At 44.1% G+C, this 25,623-nt stretch overlaps 1 protein-coding gene across 2 annotated transcripts in view; it reads left to right on the top strand.

Annotated features, from left to right (window-relative positions):
* Positions 1-4,424: 4,424 nt before the first annotated feature.
* LOC147632565 (oxidoreductase) overlaps positions 4,425-25,623 on the top strand; it is a 34,310-nt gene continuing 13,111 nt past the window's right edge. For both annotated transcript variants that reach the window (XM_086807346.1, XM_086807345.1), the window contains exon 1: positions 4,425-4,542. Coding sequence is in view for 1 of the 2 variants with exons in the window: in XM_086807345.1 (XP_086663471.1) it covers positions 4,429-4,542 (114 nt within the window). In the remaining variant the exon portion in view is untranslated. The remainder of the gene's footprint in view (positions 4,543-25,623) is intronic.

Genomic DNA, 25,623 nt, shown 5'->3' on the forward strand with positions numbered 1-25,623 from the left:
ATTTAAAAGGATACTATTTGACAATTTTAAACAAAGTTAAAGGACCGATAAACAATGATTTATGAAATTTATTTGGATTTAAAAGGATACTATTTGACAATTTTAAACAAATTTAAAGGACCGATAAACAATAAATTAAGGTTTAATTGTAAACAGTATACTCTCAAAATGCTTGAATATGAAAATATAAATAGAGTGAGTATAATAAATACTTAGCTTAGATATCATGTCGGTTGGTTGCAAAATAGTTGTTCACAAAATATGCATGCAATAATTTAATTAATTTACAATTGGTAAAGAGTAATTGTAATGAAGACTTAGCTCATGATTTGTGGGAGCCGAGCTGGAAAAGGAAAATAATTTTTTTGGAAATAATTAATAGAATTCTCAATGGCGCGATGAAGCAATGTTTCTCGTCTCATTACTCCAATGAATTGGCCATCAAAAAACAAAATATGCACTTTTTAAAGCTTTAATTGTATATATAAAGCTTTAATAATAACTGATGCAATTAATAATCACATATAAGAAAAATTACCTCGAGGTGTGATGAGTTGAGAATAAACAATAAAAGTGGTGTTCAAATATCACAACAATAAAAATATAAAAACTCTCAAAGATTTGCACATTGTTGTAGATAGCCTGAAAATTTTATAATCTCTGCATCACAAAAATAACTAGACTAGAACAAAGAATTTAGGGTCTCTTCTAAGTCTTGAAAGAAGGTCTTGGAGCAAGATTTTGGTCTCTATGATCTAAGGTCTTATTCCCAAAAGTTAAAGCTTTTTGAGGTTTTCAACAAAGTTTTCTTTTCCTTTTTATGGATATTTCTAGCATGCAAACTATATTTTCAAAAAAAAAAATTAAAAACTATTAAATAAATGTTAAAATAATTAATTTTACACATGCAAAATGAAATAACCATCCTTTAAAAAATTGTGATAATCTCAACAATGACTTATGAAATTTATTTGGATTTAAAAGGATACCATTTGACAATTTTAAACAAATTTAAAGGACCAATAAACAATAAATTAAGGTTTAATTGTAAACAGTATACTCTCAAAATGCTTGAATATGAAAATATAAATAGAGAGAGTATAATAAATACTTAGCTTAGATATCATGTCGGTTGGTTGAGTTGATTGGACAACACAAAATATGCATGCAATAATTTAATTAATTTACAACTGGTAAAGAGTAATTAAGACTTAGCTCATGATTTGTGGGAGCCGAGCTGGAAAAGGAAAATAAATTTTTTTTTGGAAATAATTAATAGAATTCTCAATGGTGTGATGAAGCAACGTTTCTCGTCTCATTACTCCAATGAATTGGCCATCAAAAAACAAAATATGCACTTTTTAAAGCTTTAATTGTATATATAAAGCTTTAATGATTAAACTTTAAAGTATAAGCTTTGGCCTTTTAAAAGAAAACAAAAAGCTTTATGAAAATAATAGAGATTGAAGAAAACTAAAGTTTAACTAAAATTTGAATTAATGTTTTTTTAAATAATGAGGATAGGCTTTATAAAATTTTAAGCCTATTAGCAAGTTTAATTGCAAAAACTTGCTTTAAGAGAAACTATGGAGTTTCTCTCCTAAAATTTGGCTGCACAGGGATGCGCTTAAAAGAGAAAAATATGGGATTATATATATATTAACCAAGCTTTAACTAGGCATTTATCAAAAACCTTAAGCAAAGCTTCTTCTATATATATATATATATATATATATATATATATATATATATGTATATATATATATATATATATATGTATGTATATATATATATATATGTATATGTATATATATATATATGTATATGTATATATATATATATATATATATGTATATATATATATATATATGTATTTATATTTATGCTTTAAAGCTTAGGCATTAAGTCCCTTTTATCAAAGGCTCTAGCCAAGCGCACTGCAGGCCGCGTGGCGCACAGGCGTGATTTTGGAGAGAGAGAGAGAGAGAGAGAGAGAGAGAGAGAGAGAGAGAGTTTTAAAAAAAATTTCAGTCTGCGCTATTGGAGAGGCAGCGCTATCTAGACAAGAAGAACAATAAATGATTTTATAAAGCTTATATTTCATTAAGCTTTGTAAAGTTTCCATGACTGAAGAAGACGTTGCAACGGCCACCACTGCTCAAGTGGCCAATCGAATTTTGCATCTCCCATGGCCCTTTTTTATTTCAAAAAAAGAAAAAATCCAAGTAGTTTTCCTATAAATCTAATTTTGGGAGATTGAAGACCATCCATTCTACACTTCCACTGGCTTAGCAATCTTGCTATGGTCTTCTATGCTCCTTCCCTTGCTGATTCAATATGTACCGACGGATTATGAAGAGGATTAGTGTTGAGGAAGGTGGTTTTATGGTTTTGAGAAACCCACTAATAGTTTTTCACCTTGCTTTAGGCTTTGGGCAAAAGATTGATTGTTATCCAATGGTTAAAAACAAGTCTTCTTTCAACCATTCTTTCACCCCTTTGTCCACAAGTCTTTGACCACTTCAAGAAGATTAAATTAAACCAAAGCTCAGATACCACTGATACCACTGTCAAATACGGGACTCTTTTGTACTTCTTGAAGAAAATAATTAAAAACTCATAGAATATATCAAAAATTAAAACAAAGACATGAACTAAATTGAAATCACATAACATAGCATAACAGAAAGAAAAGGAAATAAAATAGCATTACCACAAGACTGGGTGCAATCTCCCCCCCCCCCCATGCCGTGTAGCTCCACTTCCACGACATGAGTATTCAGAGAATTTTATTCATGAAAATAGCCCAAGGAGCTAAGAATAGATGTGCGTACAAATTGGGCTCGCTTTTCCCACTTTTGGGGTATTGCTTTACATATTTTTAACCATATTAAAATCCCTAAGGTTTATACACATAAAAACCTTTGCCCAAATATAACTGCTAATGGACCTTGTTACATAAAATTTGTGCACATTTGCACATATAATAATCTTGTGCTCACTTGCACATTCTGTTAAGTTGAATCCTACATAAATTAAATTAAACATATTTTTGTATGATTATTAATTCATAAAAAATGTGATAAAATATATACCTGTTATAGTCTTATTAATTAATAAAAATGATGATAAAATATATACCTGTAACAAACATTCTCATAGACCATCTTTTTTAGCTTGAGAGATTAGAAGAGGCTACCTTTTAAGGCATAATAGTTGAAGAATTGAAAAACTAGGGTGCAAGAAGTGGTTTGACAAAAGGCTCAAAGACAAGGTCATGGAGGTAGGATACATGTTCCTCATGTACACTACAAAGAACTAAAAGCATAAGCTTAAGTACAAAGGAATAGAACCATTCATAGTATGCGAAATCACTCCATAAGGTGCGACCGCTTTGAAACTCTTGATGGTGTGGAGATGAAAAGATTCTTTAAGATGCTACTATGAACCTTGACCAAAAATGTGCTAAGGGCCACTCACTAGAATTAATAAGAGAAAAGGAAGGACAGTAAGATGAAAAGGGAAGCTTAGTGTGAAACCAAAGCACCATATGAGAAGCTATTAAAGCATCTTTACGACCCAAGTCATTGACCACAAACACATATGAGAAAAACCAATAAAAAATCTTGAAATGGTTAACGTACAATAAAGGGTGCACCTTCTATGACAAAATTAATCCACTTGCAAATTTAGAACTATAAATGAGAAATGTATAATTTATGCTAGCATCTAGTGTGTGTGTGTGTGAGAGAGAGAGAGAGAGAGAGAGAGAGAGAGAGAGAGAGAGAGAGAGAGAGAGAGTCAACCACTACTCTAAGCGCAACAATAGACCCAAGGATTGGATTCATAATCTCCCAAATAACCCCCTTCCTTTACTCTTGTAACTCTATCCAAAAGGCATCCCATGCCATTAGAGCTCTTATTAATGCCTTTTATAGAAATGGTTAAAGCTAAGCTTTGGTAAAACTAGCCCACTATGAAGCATTGATTAAAACATCACTTCTTTTAGAAACCTTTCACACTGGTGGGCACTAGGACTCTGGGCACTAGGACCTTGGTATGAGGGACTAGTGCCCTCAGTACAAAATACTCTCCCTGCCTATTTTTTAGTCCTATGTGGGATGATATGGGTTACATTTTACTTGCTATTTAAGTGATTTTGCCTTGGCTTTTTTTGTAAAGAGAGGGTATTCGATATTAGTAGAAAAAATTTAATTTGAGCCCTAGTCCCACATTGCCTTGACTTTTCAATCATGTGTGTGGTACACATAAATAAATAATAGACATATATATGTATATATTAAATAAATAAATAAATAAATAAATAAATATACAATTTATGAAATCAATGGTCAATGAGGAAGGAATATTCTTGACACCATGTGCAAAGCGTAAGGTGCATATAAATTGAATATATTGTGGAGGAAGATGAAGATGGGTCTTCCAGATGACTTGGAGTCATTCCGGGTGGGCTCTCTGCCTACCATCTTCTACATACCCGATTACCTCAACTCCAAGGAGCAGCTTCGACTCTTACACCAGGTAGATCTTGTGTCTCTATTCAAACAGATGAATTTCTACAAGCTTAAGGCAATCAATCAAGAGAGGGAATGTTAATCGACGGTCGAACACTATCTTTATGCGATTATTCCTGTATGAAGTAGATAGATGCAAGGGTCTTACACATAGATCCCCCGTGGGTTGGACGGTGATATCCTCTGCCCACGAGAGACAGGCTTCCTTTCCATGGGCCGGGGATAGGCAGCTTCATGGCCCCTGTAGCACTAAGAGAGCACGGTGAGTGTGTTTACCTCTCAAGTCTTCTCAGCCTTATCTTGTATTTTTGAGTAAAGCAACTAGCCACAGTGTTCCCAGCCTTCCTTACATGAGGTTATAAATTGCACTTTCTTATAAGGTGGATTTGGGCATGTTCCTGGATTCATCTCTGTGTATATATTCCTTACATGTTTTTAAGTACCGGAAATTTACGCAACAACTAAATTTGAGATTTATTCACATAATTTTGGAGAGTAAAACAAACGAAATGACACAAAGTCAAGACATGTGTAAGCTGGATGTCAAGACAACATGAAAAAGAAGAGAGAGAGAGAGAGAGAGAGAGAGAGAGAGAGAGAGAGAGAGAGATTAACATCTACATAAGACCCGAAGGGCCTATGAGACCATGAATAGTACAATGATACTGTGGGTCTACAGTGCCATGGAAAAACTAAAAAAACATGAAAACTGAAACATGATTATATAAGCCTCCTAATGGCAGATGTGGCTATGGTGAGGGCATGTCATGTCGTTTGGAGGATCTCATGGATCTGTCTTCGTGTGGTGGAGATCCTTTGTGCTATGGGTCGAGGCTCGGGAGCGTCTGGCACGTAAGATGGAGTAGGCCCGCTTACTCTAGACTCCTCCTCTATGTTTGGTGGGTATAAGTTGATGTCGATGTAGCAACGACTGCATTGGTGGCTGATTTGGACGCTCATGCTGTGAAGAAATCAGTGATGGACCTTTGGGCGCAACGGCTTGTATGGGCTGGCCTTGTCTCTAGGCATGTCCTCTCGATACTCCATCCCTATGTTGTTTGAGCTGTATCAGGTGCATCCCGATACATCTTTGGTCCTCATATTGCATTAACATCTCAAAAGATGTGAAAAGTCTATGAGACCAAAAAGGTGACAACATGAAAAAGAAGAATTAGCCGAGAAAAGAAAGATAGGGCTAACATACTACACAGGCGGTGAGTACATACTACACAGGCGGTGAGTATACAATGGAGTGGGCAGAAAAATCTCATGTGTTTGGACTCATCATATGTCGTCCTCCTCATGGAGGTGGTGCCTCCCTGTGTTGCCAAAGAATGTCCCTAGCTGGTTGAGGGTTTGGATATTTGAGGGTAGGGACGTTTGGCTCTTTGGAAGGAGGCTGCCGGCTCTTGATGACTCCCTGTGTGCATGGGGCTAGAGGGACACAAGGTATGGTGTGCCATTTGTGCTTCCTCGGCTCTTATTGGCTGAGTGAGGCCTATGGAGGGACTGATGTATCTACCTGGTGTTAGCCAAAGAAATTTGCGATGGATGTTTGGGAGCGTCATGCTGCTCTCCTCTCTATGCGTGGCCGCATCACAGCCTGTTGGTGTTGATGCAACTTGTCATGTGCACAGTGTGTATCTACCGTGTGCTACACGAACGCAAGACTAGCTTTAAGGTTTGGGGAAGCTTGGAGCTTGGCAGGCTGATTGGCGAGCTGAGTTAGGGATAGACTAACGGGCGGGCACCCAAGTATGGACGGGCGGGCGCCCAAGTGTGGACGTCCGATGACCGGCCAAGAGCCTATAAAAGGGTGGCCAAGGTTAGTCATTAGTCATATAGAGTCTCGCGTGATTTGTGAGAGCTCTATGGTCTGGAGCTTGGATCTAGTGCAGACGTGCACCTGCTCTACGCAGCCGAGGCCGGCAGCAATCTTGAGGCCCGCGAGGGTAGCTTCGTGGCGGTATGGGACGTTGCGAGGAGGAGATTGGTCGGTACGTCAACCTAGTTAGCTCAGCTCGTGGCTCGGTGGAGACAGCCAAGACTGTGGGCTTGCCCACGGCTGTCATGGTTGGGAGGTGAGTCAGGCTTGCACTCCCTTGTTGTTTGTTTGTTTGCAAGTTTCGAGTCTCGTACCAGGAGCGTTCCACGAGGAGATGCGGTGGGGATTTGACAGTGGTATCAGAGCATGCCTCGTGACCGAGCAAGTCGGTAGGTAGAGAAGATGAGGTTGAAAAAAGGTATGTGTTCAAGAAGCTTGCTGTTTTGTTATGCATGCTTTTGTTTTTTCAGATAGTATGTGCTTTTTCATCAAAGAAACCCGTGATGAGGGTGTAGGTAGATGGTAGGGTTGTTTGCTTTGCAAGAAGAAGGCTGAAGATGCTTGTGCAGTCGCATGAACGAGTCATGTGAGAAAATAGAAAAAAAAGCACGTTTGCTTTTGGTTGAACAAGAGAGAGAGAGAGAGAGAGAGAGAGAGAGAGAGAGAGAGAGAGAGAGAGATTTTATTAACGTCTTCCAAAAGACCGAACTCGGCCTATGAGACAAATCGGAGTACCTGTATGGAGAGAGAGAGAGAGAGAAGGTCGCCGGCTGTGTTGTGAAGCGCTTGTATGTGCAGCCAGGGCGGGTACTCTTATACAGTCGGTCGTCGATGGCAGGTTGTTACGCTTGATCCGGCGCACGTGTACAGGCGATGGTGCGTAGGCTGGCATAATCATACCTATGAGGTGCAGTCGGCCAAGTATACGCACGGGTAGGTACACAGGCACACAATCTTGTGCAAGACAAGTGCGCAGGCGGCAGTGCTAGCCAGGCGAACGCAGGCGTACTCGGGCAATCGACATGTTCTTTTCGTACGCAGACACGCTGAAGGCAGCGCACATGGGCAGTCGACGTGGGGTACGCAGGCAGGCAAGCGGCGCTCCACGCGAGTGTATTGTACAGCTGGGCTCGTACACGCGAGTAGACTCGCAGTTCGACGGGTGGTAGGAAGAAGGCGATGGATTTAGCGAAAAGCAACGTAGCGTGGAGTTTTTTCCTCATGTTTTCGTTTTTTTTCCTAAACCTTAGTAAAGGGTTTAAAAAACCTACCTTATGCTTAAAGATGTTTTTTTTAAAGAAAGAAGATGTTTTTTTTTTATAAAACACAAAAGCAAAAGCTCAAGTAGCTTTTAGGGCCAGTTATATAAACCCCTTAAGTGGGCTTCTTGCCACATATCTCTCAAGTTTTCAAGCTCTCAAGCTCTCAAGTTCCCTTGCACTTTTATTGTGCAAAGATCGAATTTTCTCTCCACTTGCCCTCTTCATGATGTCGACCTAAGAATCGGAGTTGGACCCCCTTGTCGAACGCGAAGGCTTGCCGGCTACGGAAGATACCAATTCCGATCTTTTTGACGATTATGTGTCAAAATCAGATTTCCAAGAGTTCAAAGTAGCTCTCGTCCAAACTACTTCAGAAGTCAGGCACAAATTGCCGCCCAGGTGCAAGCTTTGCAGAACTCCATCTCTCTATTGATCACTATCCTCTCTACTCTTTCGGGTATGGATACCTTGGTCTCTGCTTTAGGCCCCAATATTACTCTGGAACCGTTCGGGGGCGAGCAAAAGCAGCGTACCAAGGAGATCGTGGACACATGGCTACATAAGTGGCAGGTCCATTTTCAGTTTCATCCATATGATGATGAAAAAAAGATCCAGTTAGCAGCAGGTTTCCTCTCAGGCAAAGCTTTGCTTTGGTGGAAGGAACTCAATCCTAAGCCAACAACTTGGGCACAATTCGAAAACGTCTTCAAGAAGGAATTCCTCAAGAAAGAGGATGATTATGATGTTGTTGCCTGGTTTATAGCTTTGACCATGACCTCGTAGCACCTCACTTATGAGGTCTATCTCTAGAAATTTAGGGACTTGCAAATGAAAGCTACATAGATGGATCCCACTACTCTTTTGGGGTTTTTCGTAGTTGGTTTACCAGACTCATACCGTTTACAAGTTAAAAATAACAAATGCAAAACATTGGACAAAGCCATTCATTCAGCTTGTATCTATGATGATACAATGGTCTCTTCCAAGTCTAAACCCGTTACCGAGTAGGGGAACAAGCATAAAAGAAAGTTCTCCGCACCTATGGCTAACACGACTGAAGGAAAGTCTTCGGACCAACCTTCGAAGAATTCAAGTTCGACACCAGCGAAGAAGAAACGACTCCTTAAGGCCTTAAAGCTCAAGAAGGAGGGACGGCGTTTTATCTGCGAAGAAAAAGGACACATGCGTAACGAGTGCCCGAAGCAAAAGGGTGCAAAGACCAACGCAGGACCCAAGCCAAAGGCAGCTAATCAGTTGTCTTTGACAGGTACGTCACTTTCTCGCCCTAGTACATGTTCAGATTGTCTGATCAACTCTAAAGTTTTTGGCTTGCATGATCTTCTCCGAGTTTATGGAGAAGTGAATGGCCATAGAATTCACATTCTTCTAGACCCTGGCAGCTTACACAATTTTGTTAACTACAAACTTGTGCAGAAATTGAATCTTGATACGACACCCAGCGATCATATCTATGAGGTACGCCTACCTGCGGGAAGGCAAGTATGGGATCGAAAGGTGGAGATGCTTCCAATCCAGATTCAGGACTACAAAGATACTCTGGAATGCTATGTTATGCACCTAGAAAATGTAGACTTGTTATTAGGGATTGCGTGGTTTAAGACTCTTCAAGTCCAGATAGATTGGTCTAGTCTGTTAGAAGTCATCCCCTGTCTTAATCAAACACGAGGGCCTCTGTTGTGGGTGTGCCTGCCCTGTATAGGTGTTTTATCATTTTTCCTCACTCGTATTTTTTTCCCATTTTTCCCCATTTTTCCATGGTGTGGATGGATGCCACATGTTGGCAGGAGCCCATGGTGCTGGCCGATTGCACCTCATGTGCTCCTGGTGGCTGGCCGACTGCCTATGCTGCAGTCGTTGAGGTGCTGGTGGCTGGCCGACCTGTTTTACACAGTCGTGGAGATATTCTGTGCTGGCCGACCTGCTTTCTTCAGTCGTGGAGACATTTGCTGCTGGCCGACTGCTTTATGCAGTCGTGGAGTGCCCTAATGACCTGGGCGACTGCATCCATGGGGCATATAAATAGGCCCCATGCTCCTCACCACTTTATCATTCAGTTTTGTGCGGGATCTTGTGTATAGAGAAGAGTTTACACGCCTATTTCTCTGTGTCTCTTGTGCTGTCTATTTTCTGCACTCTACTTGCTCTTGTGAACCCAAGTTTGGTTATCATTTATGCTGCATATTTTGACATGGTATCAGAGCCTTAGGCTCGTGATAGATCTTGGGAGTTTTTAGAGCAAGAGGGGGATAGTTAGGTTGCTGATTGGTGGATTGTTTTGGATTGTTCGGGAAGAGAAGTTGCAAGAGGAAGGTGGGCTAAGGTGCTGGACAGCCACTTGCAGGTTTTAGAGATTTTTTTTCCCACCCACCCACCCTTTTCAGTTTAATCCCCGCGATGGCAGATTTACTAGAGATGGCTGAGAAGCACGTGAAGATCCCGACTCTCCCCACGTTCCCAGTGGACCGTCAGTTGGACGGGAACAATTACGACATCTGGAAGGTTATGATGGAGTCTGTGCTGGAGTCATATGACCTTGCTGATTTCATCATCATCGGGGTTCCACGGCCGGAAGCAGAGGAAGGGGAGTTATTGTCGATGAAGAAGGACCGAGAGGCACAGGCACACGTGGGATCGTGTCAATGCCAGGGTCCGGTCATTTATTTTCCTCAACTGCACACCACAAGTGATCAATCATGTAAAGCACATGACGTTGGCCAGAGGCATATGGGAGCGCTTGGCTTCTCTTTATAACAGGGTATCACCCATGAAAAGGATCTCCTTGGAAGTGCAGATGCGGGTTATGAACCCTGCAAAGTTCTCGACGATGCGGGAACACATTAACAAGCTGCACGTCCTTCAGCAGGAAGTTGATTACGAGTGGCAGGCTTAGCACCATTACCTGGGAGGAGCTTGTGCCAATGGTCTTGGACCAGGAGGAACGTTTCACGAACCCTCCTCACAATGGAGGTTCGGAGGCCTTAACTGGCCAACAGTCGAAAGGCCGTAACACGGGCAAAGGGAAGGCTTCGTCGGAGAAGTCTTCTGAGAAGAAGTCCGTTAACTGACCGTGAGAAACTAAAGGCAGAGAGGACCTGTAATGATTGTGGTGAGAAAGGCCACTATTGGAGGCAGTGTCCCAAGCGGAAGACCGATAAGGGTGAAGATTCCTCAGCAGCAATCATTAAGACTCCGGCTTTTGTGCACCTGGAGGTGGTGGACACCGATGTTTCATTTTCTTCAGGCAAGGAGGAGATTGGAGGATTCTCCGCAATGGATACTCGGGAGTGGATTCTAGACAGTGGTGCTTCCAGGCACATGACTTCTTCCCGTTCCGGTTTACAGGATCTCTGCAGGCTTTCTGGTCACATTCTTACTGGGGATACATCCACTATCCCAGTTCACAGTGAGGGCAGGATGGAGATAGTTCCCGATGGCAGAGGGGGAAAGCATTCCTCCCAGGTGTTGTATGTTCCGTCACTTGGTTTTCATCTGTTGTCAGTGCATCAGGTTTGCAAGACTGGCGTACGGGTGGAGTTTGATGAGCATTTTGTTGCTCTCCGGGACAAAGCAACAGGCCAGGTGGTTTGGGAAGGCGGAGTGGAGAATGGAGTTTACAAGCTTTCAGCACTCTCTCTCCCAGGTCCTCAGGTTTGTGATGAGTGGCAGTCTGGTAATGGCCACTTAAGTGTGGATACGCTGCAGGTGCAGGCTTTCCGGGACCAGATGGTGGATAGCTTGCCAGTAGATGGCAGCAGTTGGCAGGAACTCTCTAGTACTGATGTTGGTAGTTCTTGTGTTCGTCAGTCAGAGGAAACTGAACAGGTAACTTATGCTCTGATGTCTCGTAGTATTTGGGACAAAGAACCTCCAGTAGATGAGGATGTTCTTTCCACGGGGACCTTTCGGAAAGCCGAGCAGGTGGCAGTTGATTACTTGCAGAAGGAGGTGGTTTCTCCAGGCTTTGTGGTTCCGGATTCAGAGGGGGTGGTTGACAGGTTTCAGAAGGCCTTGCGTGGTCTTCAGCAGGTTTCCAGGACTTGGTTTTGCACCGTAACAGGTGTTGATCCTTGTGAGCAGTGTGATGCCTCTTTGACTCAAAAGCAGAATGGTTCATTGATCTGGTTGATGGACACCAGATTGGACGGAAGCTTCCTGATGAGGCAGTTGAGCTCATGGTTGCGGATGTCTCTTTGGGAGGCAGGATTGCGTTTCCTGTGGTTTCTGCGGCATGCGAAGGATCATGGACTCTTGTACACAGGAGGGGGATTGTTGGATGGAGTCCGACTCCACGGTTGGAGTGACTCAGTTTGGGGAGGAGATTCGGACACGAGGAGATCTACTTCAGGCCCAAGAGCAATTTTACGAAGCAGTAAGAGGCAGTCATCTTTTGCCTTGTCGATGAGACAGAGGCAGAGTACCGGGCTGCTTGTGATGCTGCTTGTGAGGTTGTGTGGTTGCGGAAGCTGCTAGGCGAGATTGGGTTTCCACAGAAGGAGCCCACAGTCATCCAGTGCGATAAACAGAGTTGTATAGCTATTGCTCGGAACCCGGTCTTCCATGCCCGGACCAAGCACATAGAGATACAGTATCACTTTGTACGTGAGAAGATCTTAGCTGGTGACATTTTGCTACTTTATTGTTCGACGGAGGACAATGCGGCGGACCTCTTCACGAAGTCTCTACCTCAGGCTACCCTCAGGCGGCACTCCAGCTCCCTTGGGTTGATTGCACAGCCAGGAGTTGAGAGGGGGTGTTAGAAGTCATCCCCTGTCTTAATCAAACACCAGGGCCTCTGTTGTGGGTGTGCCCGCCCTGTATAGGTGTTTTATCATTTTTCCTCACTCCCTGTATTTTTTTTCCATTTTTCCCCATTTTTCCATGGTGTGGATGGATGTCACATGTTGGCAGGAGCCCATGGTGCTGGCCGACTGCACCTCATGTGCTCCTTGTGGCTGGCCGACTACCTATGCTGCAGTCGTGGAGGTGCTGGTGGCGACCTGTTTTACACAGCCGTGGAGATATTCTGTGCTGGCCGACCTGCTTTCTTCAGTCGTGGAGACATTTGCTGCTGGCCGACTGCTTTATGCAGTCGTGGAGTGCCCTCATGACTTGGCCGACTGCAGCGATGGGGCATATAAATAGGCCCCATGCTCGTCACCACTTTATCATTCAGTTTTGTGCGGGATCTTGTGTATAGAGAAGAGTTTACACGCCTATTTCTCTATGTCTCTTGTGCTGTCTATTTTCTGCACTCTACTTGCTCTTGTGTACCCAAGTTTGGTTATCATTTCCGCTGCATATTTTGACATAATCATATTTTTTCTTTTCAGCATAAGGACACCCAGTATAGTATTTTAGGTGATTGTATACATCCCTCTCAAGGATCTCTTGTAAATACAGTTGATTTTGGAAATATAATGGATTCTTCTTTGTATACCGCTTTCCATTGTGTATTGATTCCACTTTCTTCATTTCTCATACCTTCCATGGATGTCAATGAATTAAGTGTGTTTGAAAGCAAAGAATTACAGATGATACTTGATTCGTTTCAAGATGTATTTCCCAAGGAACTGCCATCGGGTTTACCACTTGAAAGGGCAGTAGATCATCGTATTGATTTGATGCCTGGTGCCCATCCTGTCAGTATTCCACCTTACAGGATGAGCCAAGCTGAGGAAGATGAGTTGGCTAAACAACTCGAAGATTATTTAAGGATGGGCCAGATCCGTCCAAGTAAATCACCTTGGGGTGCACCTGTGTTGCTTAGGAGAAAGAAGGACAACACCTGGAGAATGTGTATAGATTACAAGAGATTGAACAACTTGACAATTAAGAACCGTTATCCTCTTCCTAGATCAGATGACCTGATTGACCGGTTAGCAGGAGCGAAATATTTCACGAAGATGGATTTACGTACTGGCTATCACCAAATACGTATTCATGAAAGGCATGTCGAAAGAACCGCCTTTCGGACTAGGTATGGCCATTACGAGTTTCTCGTATTACTTTTTGAATTAACCAATGCTCCAGCCACTTTCCAGCAAATGATGAACGATCTTTTTCGTGAACATTTGGAAAAATTTGTGGTAGTGTTCCTGGATGATATTTTGATATATAGTCGTACTCTTGACGATCATGTTAGACATCTCACGATTGTCTTATCTATTTTAAGACAGAATCGACTATATGCTAAATTAAGTAAATGTGAGTTCTTTATGACAGAAATAATTTACTTGGAATACAAGATCACTAGAGATGGATTGAGCATCGACTATGACCGAGTTCAGAAGGTTCTGGACTGGCCTATACCGCGAACAGTGAAACAACTTCGTTCTTTTCTCGGTTTTGTTGTTTTTCTTCGGAAATCTGTGCGGGAGTACTCTCAACTCACACTACCGATGACCGACTTGTTGAAAGGTCGTGGACGTAAGTCAAATCAACCTATCACTTAGAATAATGATCTGGATATGGCCTTCAGACTTTTGAAAGATAAAGTCAAGGAAGCACCTATCTTAGCATTACCCGATCCTAGTCGGTCTTATGTTCTTGAAACTAATGCCAGTGACTATGCCATCGGGGCTGCTCTATTTCAAGATGGTAGACCGGTTGCTTTTGAAAGTAAAAAGCTAGAGGACACTCAATCTCGTTGGCTAATCCTTGAGAAGGAGCTTTATGCTGTGATTCATGCTCTCAAGGTTTGGAGACATTATTTATATGGCTCCAAGTTTGTGGTATTGACTGATCATCAGTCAATTAAGTATGTGTGTGATGCGGATGATTTGAGAGGAAGGAAAGCTTGTTGGGCTGAGTTAATGCAAGATTTTGATTTTGACATCCGTTATCGGAAAGGGTCCATGAATAGTGTTGCAGATGCGCTTAGTCGAATCAAAGAGGTGAATACTTTGTCGTTCACCGAGATTTCTACTGACTTATTTCAGTCATTGAGAGGGCTTTGCAGGACTGATGTCACCAATTGGCCGACCATTTGGTCCATCTCCAGTTTTTGCGTCTCGTTCACTTGAGGCCAGGCCGGTGTCTCGTGTGAAGAGGCCAGTATTTTGCTGACATGGACGGGAGCCAGACTGGTGCCACCCGTGTGTTAGCAGGATGGTGTTGTATGGACGGGAGCCAGACCAGTGCCACCCGTGTATGACCTGGACTGTGTTCGACCCATGGGATTGTCACGCCATGGAAGAGCCAGTATTCGTGCCGTGTTTTGCCTATGGGACTGTCACACCATAGGGAGACTCGTGCCTGGAACTGTCTTACCTATGGGACTGTCACTCCATAGGAAGACCAGGTTTTTATGTTTTTATGTCATGCCAGTTTTGTGCCGACAGATATTTTGTACTTGTTCCATGAACGGGAGATATGTCCATGTTACTATTTGCACATGCACACATGTTTTGCATGTTTGAAACTGTTTTCGCATGACATGTATTTGTGTGTTTGCCTGCTTGACGTGTTACTTATTGAGCGGGGACGCCTGCCAGTGAGTCGTGAAGTCTGCTCTGTATTCTGACGAGTTTTGGTGCATGTGAACAGGTGGTAAGTATATCGCACATGTTGTTTTTATTATTTTATTTCTAACCTTTAGTTTTATAAGGTTAAGTGTTCACATTCACTTAAATGTGGGCACTCCCTTTGGCCACCCACTTAGGGGCCAAGGTAGGGAGCCCCACTTAAGTGAGTGTGGGGGTGGGCATGGTCACCTACCCATACTCCCCACCCACATGCAAGCGTAGAGTAAACTACACTTTAATTTTATAAAAAAAGGCTCCCTCCTTCAAGCGTGGACATCACCGGGCGATCACCTTCTTACGTTGAGAAACCGGCGACCATCCCTCCTACGTTTGTTTTTCCCAGGCGCCTGGCTGCTCTATCGACTGCATCACCAGGCGGCTGCTTCACCTCCCATACAGGCGACTGCTTCTACTCCCCCCACAGGCGGCTGCTTCATCTCCCATACAGGCGACTGCACCTTCTGCAGGCGGCTGTCACCTCTAGACTGCTGCGCTGCCTCCTCATACAGGCGGCTGTGTACACTACTGCAACCAGTCGTCTTCTCCCTTGCAAGCGGGTGCTACAGCAGACGGCTGTGACTTTTTGCACTGACGACTCCTCTCCTACAGTACTGCTGCGCCTCTTCTTACCATCAGGCTCTGCACTTCTGTAATCGCTGCTGGTGGCTGCCCACTATCTACAGGCGGCTGCCCCCACCTAAAGCAGCCAGGCGGTCGCTGCTGTCCATCTCCTGCAGGCGACAGTTCCTTCTCCATCCTCCTACGCAGCCTACCAAAGCTAGCCGGCTGTGTGTCCAACACCAGCAGGCTGCGTGTGCATCACCAACAAGTGGCGTCTTGCATCCAGGACATTGTCCACCACCAGTAAGCTGTGCTCCTCCTCTCACAGCAGGCGGCTGTGGTCGTTTGCGGTGATACTTGTCTTGGTGGTTCACCACGAGGCAACTGTTTCTTCAACAAGGGTGGCTTCATCATACCACGAGTATTGGTTTTCTATCAGCCATCCACAAGTAAGTGAATTTCAGATTTAAGTAAAAGTATTTTGTGTTTAAATCTGATAAGGGATTCTCGACTCCCTATACGGCCAACACTCGTTCGGTGCCGGGTTGTCCAAGCTCTATTGGAGAACCTCGGTCCAAAGGTGCTGAGATCGGGAGAGCCAGGCGTTAGTACGAGAGCGCCTGTTTGTGCGTGGTCTCGGAACACCAGTGAGACGCTCTCCGCGGAATCCAGTGAAAGCACAGGACCGTAGAGATTGGACCACACTAGTGGTCGTTCTGCTTCGAGCCTCTACATCGAAATTCGACTTCGAGTCTATTTGTTCGGTACTGTTTTCATATGTACATGGACATCATCTGGTTCTTGGAACCCATGGAGCATTGTATTCATTAAATACTCCCAATAAATATATCATATATTGAGGGGGGGGTCGGCCCGTTCCGGCCCCAGTGCTGGTGTACATCTTTCCATTTCATTTCATTTCAATTTCAAGTTGTATTAAGTTGTCCATTTCAAATTTGCGGTTTTAAAGTTGTGCTATTAAGCGTGTGGGTGTCCAACAGAGTCTTCCCACTTGACGGGATCGGTTTCATTGGTATCAGAGCGGGTCGGCCTGTTCCGGCCCCAGTGCTGGTGTCCATCTTTCCATTTCATTTCATTTCAATTTCAAGTTGTATTAAGTTGTCCATTTCAAATTTGTGGTTTTAAAGTTGTGCTATTAAGCGTGTGGGTGTCCAACAGAGTCTTCCCACTTGACGGGATCGGTTTCATTGGTATCAGAGCACGGTCGTTTCCCTCTTCCTAGTGGGGAAACGAACCTGTGTACTGGACATCCCGCTTTTAGCAAACTTAAAACACAATGGACAGCCAAGACAACCCTTTGGAAGTGCCAAATTCGAGGGGTCCATCTGGTGCCTCTCGTGGGTCTGATGCCCTGCGAGGAAGACACAAGCCCCTTGAAAGGGTTATTGATAGTGAATCAAAGGGTCAACTGTCTGCAGGAAAGACAGTTATGCTTGAACAAGAGCCTGATGCTATGAGGGCTGAAATGGAACATATGAGAAAACTTTTGCAGGCTCAAGAGCAAGAGTTAAAGTTTTTGCATGAAGATCCCCATCTGCAAAGTGCTATTGAAGCCAGGAAGGCTGATGCAATGATAGATGTAACTTTCGAATCAATGGCTCGTGAAGTGGGCAAGAAACCAAGGGAGTTGGCACTTGCCTACCTCCTCCGCAAAGGTGATATCAAAGAGGGGGATGACGGAGAGCTGAAATTCAGGAATCCACCTCGTTTGAAGCATGGAGATCCCGCATCTCAAAGGCTGAAATCTTTTATGCAAAAGGAAGAGGTGACAGTCACCTCTCGACATGCATCCTCTCCACAAGGCACAAAGCCTGATAGATATATGTATGCAAGTGCTCATGGAGGGCATGAAAGTCACATGCATGCAAGACATGTATCTCATGGTGACAGGTCTACTTCTAGAAAAATTTTGCCTTCTGAGTTGTCTCATGGAGAGACAATGCCATATGCAGGTAAGTCACATGCATCTGAGTTTCGAGTTCGTGGAGCACATGCCACCGTGTCCCATGAAATTTCTATGACGGTCCATGGAGCCCATGCAGACAGGGCTGCCCTGTTGGATAAGAGGAAAAGAAAAAGAGAAGACCATGAGCCTCATGCCAGGAAGCTCAAGGAATTCAAAGCAGGTGACTAATCTGTTAAATTTGATGCTTTTCATGGTGAACATGATGCTTCTAAGGTGTTAGCATTTGTGGCACAGTTCGACATTGCTTTTAGCGATGAGGATTTCACAGAAAAGTCAAAGGTGCACCATGCTAGCATGTTTTTGAAAGGGACTGCTGCTCATTGGTGGATCACTGAAAAGATCACCAAGGATCCCATTTCCACTTGGAAGGAATTTAAAGACAGATTCTATGCTCAGTTTTTGCCACCAAATGCGGAGCAAACTCTCACTCAAAAGTGGGACAGGCTGGAACAAAGAGATAATGAAAGTGTGCAACAGTATGTTAACAAGTTCTGGAAAGTGTTGCTGGAAGTGACTCCCTTTATGCAAATCATTGAGGATGAAAGAAAGAGAAAGTTTCGTTCTGGACTGCAACCAGCATATCGATCGGGTATTGAATTGCACCCGAAACATACGTTGCAACAGCTCGCAGCTTCTGCTCTTGCTACGGAGCAATTGGTGCTCAAGATTAAACAGGATCAAGGAGGTTCAAAGGGGAAGGACAAGGCTGTCCCAAATGAGCAAAAGGGTGGACAACCACCTAAAAAGAACTTCTGGGAGCCCTACAAGGGTGGTAAAGCTGAAAATAACACATCTAAAGAATAGGGCCCAAGGAAGAACAAATTTGGCTTAACCCCGGAGCAAAGAGAGCAATATGCCAAGGCTGGAAAATGCTTTTCTTGTGGTAGCAAAGACCACATGTTTCGACAATGCCCAGATCGCAAATCAAAGCACGAGGACAAGCACACCAAAGCTAATGTACATGCAGTTCCTGATGTGCAAGGAAATACAGGTCATGATGCAAAAGAGCGAATGGTTTGCAAGGCTTGGGGGCAAATCAAGGATTAGCCGGCACTCTTCATGTTTGATGACTGTGCAACTGACAATTTCATCTCTATGCAAATGGCAGCTGCATTGGGAATTGAGGTTGAAAACATGGGACCTCAGATTGAAGCCGAAGCTGCATTTATTGGTAAAGAGGTGCAGGTTACCCCATTGATAGGGAAGTTGCGCATCCATATCCAGGGCTACCTTGATAATGAGCATTTCCTAGTTGCTCCACTGAATGGATGTGATGTATTGTTGGGCAAGCCGTGGCATCATAGGCTTGAGCTCCGCAAAGACTACAAGTCCAATATGATTTCTTTTATGCATAAAGGCCGCATGCATTTTATTGATGCTGGCAAAGAAGGGGATTCCATCCCACTTGTATCACACATCCAAATTAATAAAGCAATGAAAAAGAGTCTTTCAGCGTACTTGGTTTTTGTGCGTGATAGTCTTGTGCCAAATCATCAAAATGTGGATGCTATGTCTAATGATAGGCTGAATTTTCTTAATGCATTCAACGACTGTTTTGCTGACTTGTTGCCAGGTGAACTACCTCCCCAAAGGCCCGAAGATCATCGCATAGATCTTGTGCCAGGTAGTTCTCCACCTAACAAACCCGCATACGGAGTGAGTGCTGCACAACAAGAAGAAATCATGAAGCAGGTAAACGAGCTTTTAGAGAAAGGTTTGGTTCAGCCCAGTTCCTCACCTTACTGCTCTCCTGTGCTTCTTGTTCAAAAGAAGGACGGATCATTCCGTATGTGTGTGGACTATAGAGCTTTGAACAATCAAACCAAGCTTTCAGAGAAGCAGATGAGAATGGCAAACTTTCTTTCCATGTTTCATTTTCAGATTGTGCATACTCCAAGAAAGAAAAATGTGGTGGCGGATGCACTATCTAGGAGGCCTTATGTTGCTGCAGTCTCAGTGGCCTCTCATGGAGATCTATCTGCTGTGAGAGATTTGTATCATTTGGATGCTGATTTTTGCCATATATGGACTGATTTGATGGCTGGTCATTCACATGCCTCTTATGTTATCAACGAGGGTTATCTCATGAAGGATAATTGCCTATGTGTGGTAAAGGATTTGCGTCCAAAGGTTATGGACGAATGTCACGCTCCACCTTATGTTGGTCATGGAGGTATTATGCCTACTACCCGCATGATTCAGAGGTATTTCTTTTGGCCGAGCATGCGTAAAGACATTGAGGCTTATGTGCGTGCATGTATTACTTGCCAAAAGGTGAAATTTGACAGGCAAAAGCCTCCAGGTTTGCTTCAGCCATTGCCTATTCCCTCGCAACCTTGGGAAAGTATCACTATGGATTTTATTATGGATTTGCCTAGATCCCAGCATGGGAATGATGCTATTTGGACTATTGTGGACAGGTTTAGCAAGCAAGCTCATTTCTTGCCCGTCAAGAAAACCATCAAAGCTGATCATATGGTAAAGCTTTTTCTTGCTAATATTTTCAAGCATCATGGTATGCCTAAATCCATTGTTGGGGATAGAGATCCCAGGACTACAAGCCTATTTTGGAGGGCTTTATTTGATAATATGGGTACTAAACTTGAGTTTTCATCAGCTTATCATCCCCAAACGGATGGCCAAAGTGAAGCTGCAAATTCAGCTGTGTTGGATTTATTGAAATGTTATGTCGCAGATCAAAAGACTGCATGGGAGAAGTATCTTCCACTTGTTGAGTTTGCCTACTACAATACGATCCATGCTTCCACGGGCAAGACTCCGTTTGAGATTATTTATGGCAGAGTGGTATTGCCACCCATCCTTCGTACCAAGGATGAGATTTTTGCAGCTGATGAATATGTTCGTGACTTGGATGTTGCCTTTGGTCAGGTGCGGACAGCCATTGCAAGATCTCAGGATAAGCATAAAATGGCTGCTGACAAGCATAGAAGGGACATGGAAGTCAAAGAAGGTGATTGGGTATTGCTGAAATTTGAGAAGGCTAGGCTTCGGAAGAGGCCAGGACGAGAAGGATCATATCCTAAGCTTTCTCCTCGCTATTATGGACCCTTCAAAGTGATTCAGAAGATCAATGAAGTGTCCTACAGGCTTGCTTTACCTAGTCATTGGAAGATTCACAATGCTTTTCATGTGAGTCTATTTCGGAAATATGTGGGGCTAGATTCTGATGAGACTGTCACAGAAGATCCGCCAGAAATTGAAGAGCTTGAGGAGATCCTCCAGCCAGAACAGATTGTTTTTCACAAGGAGAGAAAGCTACCTACAGGAAAGCTTTCCAGGAGATACCTTGTGAAGTTTAAGAATTATTTGCCTATTGATGCCAAGTGGGTAAATGAGGATTATTTTGCAGATTATCCGCAATTGTTGCAGGTATATCTTGAGGCTTTTCAGTTGAGGTCAACTCTTTAGAAGCCCGGGGGGATGTCACCAATTGGCCGACCATTTGGTCCATCTCCAGTTTTTGCATCTCGTTCACTTGAGGCCAGGCCGGTGTCTCGTGTGCAGAGGCCAGTATTTTGCTGACATGGACGGGAGCCAGACTGGTGCCACCCGTGTGTTAGCAGGATGGTGTCGTATGGACGGGAGCCAGACCAGTGCCACCCGTGTATGACCTGGACTGTGTTCGACCCATGGGATTATCACGCCATGGAAGAGCCAGTATTCGTGCCGTGTTTTGCCTATGGGACTGTCACACCATAGGGAGACTCGTGCCTGGAACTGTGTCTTACCTATGGGACTGTCACTCCATAGGAAGACCAGGTTTTTATGTTTTTATGTCATGCCAGTTTTGTGCCGACAGATATTTTGTACTTGTTCCATGAACGGGAGATATGTCCATGTTACTATTTGCACATGCACACATGTTTTGCATGTTTGAAACTGTTTTCGCATGACATGTATTTGTGTGTTTGCCTGCTTGACGTGTTACTTATTGAGCGGGGACGCCTGCCAGTGAGTCGTGAAGTCTGCTTTGTATTCTGACGAGTTTTGGTGCATGTGAACAGGTGGTAAGTATATCGCACATGTTGTTTTTATTATTTTATTTCTAACCTTTAGTTTTATAAGGTTAAGTGTTCACATTCACTTAAATGTGGGCACCCCCTTTGGCCACCCACTTAGGGGCCAAGGTAGGGAGCCCCACTTAAGTGAGTGTGGGGGTGGGCATGGTCACCTACCCATACTCCCCACCCACATGCAAGCGTAGAGTAAACTACACTTTAATTTTATAAAAAAAGGCTCCCTCCTTCAAGCGTGGACATCACCGGGCGATCACCTTCTTACGTTGAGAAACCGGCGACCATCCCTCCTACGTTTGTTTTTCCCAGGCGACTGGCTGCTCTATCGACTGCATCACCAGGCGGCTGCTTCACCTCCCATACAGGCGGCTGCTTCTACTCCCCACAGGCGGCTGCTTCATCTCCCATACAGGCGACTGCACCTTCTGCAGGCGGCTGTCACATCTGGACTGCTGCGCTGCCTCCTCATACAGGCGGCTGTGTACACTACTGCAACCAGTCGCCTTCTCCCTTGCAAGCGGGTGCTACAGCAGACGGCTGTGACTTTTTGCACTGACGACTCCTCTCCTACAGTACTGACGACTCCTCTCCTACAGTACTACTGCGCCTCTTCTTACCATCAGGCTCTGCACTTCTGTAATTGCTGCTGGTGGCTGCCCACTATCTACAGGCGGCTGCCCCCACCTGAAGCAGCCAGGCGGTCGCTGCTGTCCATCTCCTGCAGGCGCCAGTTCCTTCTCCATCCTCCTACGCAGCCTACCAAAGCTAGCCGGCTGTGTGTCCAACACCAGCAGGCTGCGTGTGCGTCACCAACAAGTGGCGTCTTGCATCCAGGACATTGTCCACCACCAGTAAGCTGTGCTCCTTCTCTCACAGCAGGCGGCTGTGGTCGTTTGCGGTGATACTTGTCTTGGTGGTTCACCACGAGGCAATTGTTTCTTCAACAAGGGTGGCTTCATCATACCACGAGTATTGGTTTTCTATCATCCATTCACAAGTAAGTGAATTTCAGATTTAAGTAAAAGTATTTTGTGTTTAAATCTGATAAGGGATTCCCGACTCCCTATACGGCCAACACCCGTTCGGTGCCGGGTTGTCCAAGCTCTATTGGAGAACCTCGGTCCAAAGGTGTTGAGATCGGGAGAGCCAGGCGTTAGTACGAGAGCGCCTGTTGGTGCGTGGTCTCGGAACACCAGTGAGACGCTCTCCGCGGAATCCAGTGAAAGCACAGGACCGTAGAGATTGGACCACACTAGTGGTCGTTCTGCTTCGAGCCTCTACATCGAAATTCGACTTCGAGTCTATTTGTTTGGTACTGTTTTCATATGTACATGGACATCATCTGGTTCTTGGAACCCATGGAGCATTGTATTCATTAAATACTCCCAATAAATATATCATATATTGAGGGGGGGGGTCGGCCCGTTCCGGCCCCAGTGCTGGTGTCCATCTTTCCATTTTATTTCATTTCAATTTCAAGTTGTATTAAGTTGTCCATTTCAAATTTGTGGTTTTAAAGTTGTGCTATTAAGCGTGTGGGTGTCCAACAGAGTCTTCCCACTTGATGGGATCGGTTTCAACTGATAGTTATTTTGGTCCATTTTGGCAGAAGATCCAGGACGGGAGCTCATTGATTGACCAAGACTCCATGATTGAGCAGTCTACCATTCAGGATGCAGGAGGCCAGTGGATGATTCTTAATGGTTTACTATTCCGTAATGACAAAATTTGTTGTGACATGTGAGGGCTTAAGACCGTAGTAATCACAACCTTAGTCTACACTTAACTGCACTTAATGATGTTTAAAAGACAAACAGATATAGACAAGTATGTGTCAATGCAATGCAGCTATATTAGATGAATGAATGATATTACAATGGTGATCCAAATGGATCTGTAAAGCTGAATATGCTGCCTATATGCTGTAAATGCGGACTGAACTGCTGTCCACTCTTTCCCTTGTCTCCTGGAGGGAAACGCTGAAGGGAAGCTTAGGGAACAGATGCTGTATGCTGAATGGATGATGAAACGCAGACCTGTAGGGCTGAACTGGCTGCGTTTTGCTGATGAAGATGGCTGATGTTGATGCGTTAACTGATGATGCCGCTGAGGATGATGCGTTTGCTGATTATGATGCTCCCAAGGCTCCTGGATGAGATGCGTTGGAGCACAAGGGACTGAATGCTGCTATGCTCAACCTGAATGGCTGAATGGAGATGCTCTGCTATTTATATGCATAAGGGCTGCTGGTCGGCCAGCCTTAATGCAGTCGGCCAGCCTACTGAATGTCCACGACTGCATAAATAATGCCACTAATAGCATAAATGCTAGTCGGCTGATGTAAAATGCCCATAAAATGCCTGAATAAATCATGATTAAAAGCCTGATGATTCTTGATGATGCTAATGATGCTAGAATGAAGCCATGTCACTGTACACCTGACTGGTGTGCACGTGACATTCCCCGCTGCTAAACTGTTGCTGGGTGATAAACCTGGCAACCTTCGACTCTTCTGCGATCCTTCTCCTCCGAACCATTGTCCCCTTCTGTCTTCTGCTGGGACTGAGGCCGTCTGCAGGAGTGAAATCCTTGAGCCAAGACTCTATGTACTGCGGGAACTGAATGGCAACTGCCTGAGTCACCCCTGACCTGTTCCTGGAAACCTTTCACCTACCATCTCCGTCGTACCTGAAGCTCTGAACCTCCTGAGGCGATGTTGGAGCAAACTTCTGTCTTCTGTGGAAGAGAAACCCCCTGCTGCTGCTGCCAGTTGAAGCCAAAACTTATGTGCTCCTTTGATGATGGATGTCATTCTTCCCTGAGAGTTCATGAGTAACATGTATGCAGGACTGACTGCTAAGATGACTGCTATGCAAACCATGTGCAACCCTATATGCTGTGCAAGAATGCAGATGGATGGGTTACTGATGCAGACCTAAGGGAAAATCCCTAAGGGTGGCTTGCAAAATTTTGAGAACTGGGTTTAACTGTGCGGAAGCGATAAAACTGATGATTGATTGAATGACTACTGGAATGAACATGCTCTAAGGCTGGTTACCCTGTAATGCTCTGATACCAATGTGACATGTGAGGGCTTAAGACTGTAGTAATCACAACCTTAGTCTACACTTAACTGCACTTAATGATGTTTAAAAGACAAACAGATATAGACAAGTATGTGTCAATGCAATGCAGCTATATTAGATGAATGAATGATATTACAATGGTGATCCAAATGGATCTGTAAAGCTGAATATGCTGCCTATATGCTGTAAATGCGGGCTGAACTGCTGTCCACTCTTTCCCTTGTCTCCTGGAGGGAAACGCTGAAGGGAAGCTTAGGGAACAGATGCTGTATGCTGAATGGATGATGAAACGCAGACCTGTAGGGCTGAACTGGCTGCGTTTTGCTGATGAAGATGGCTGATGTTGATGCGTTAACTGATGATGCTGCTGAGGATGATGCGTTTGCTGATTATGATGCTCCCAAGGCTTCCTGGATGAGATGCGTTGGAGCACAAGGGACTGAATGCTGCTATGCTCAACCTGAATGGCTGAATGGAGATGCTCTGCTATTTATATGCATAAGGGCTGCTGGTCGGCCAGCCTTAATGCAGTCGGCCAGCCTACTGAATGTCCACGACTGCATAAATAATGCCACTAATAGCATAAATGCTAGTCGGCTGATGTAAAATGCCCATAAAATGCTTGAATAAATCATGATTAAAAGCTTGATGATTCCTGATGATGCTAATGATGCTAGAATGAAGCCATGTCACTGTACACCTGACTGGTGTGCACGTGACATTTGTGTACCACAGATCTCGGACATTAGGTCCAAGATTCTTAAGGAGTGTCACGACGCCTCTTCT

This window comes from Cibotium barometz, chromosome 13 (genome assembly GCF_041138505.1).
Source record: "Cibotium barometz isolate CiBa-2024 chromosome 13, ASM4113850v1, whole genome shotgun sequence".
Classification (NCBI taxonomy): domain Eukaryota; kingdom Viridiplantae; phylum Streptophyta; class Polypodiopsida; order Cyatheales; family Cibotiaceae; genus Cibotium; species Cibotium barometz.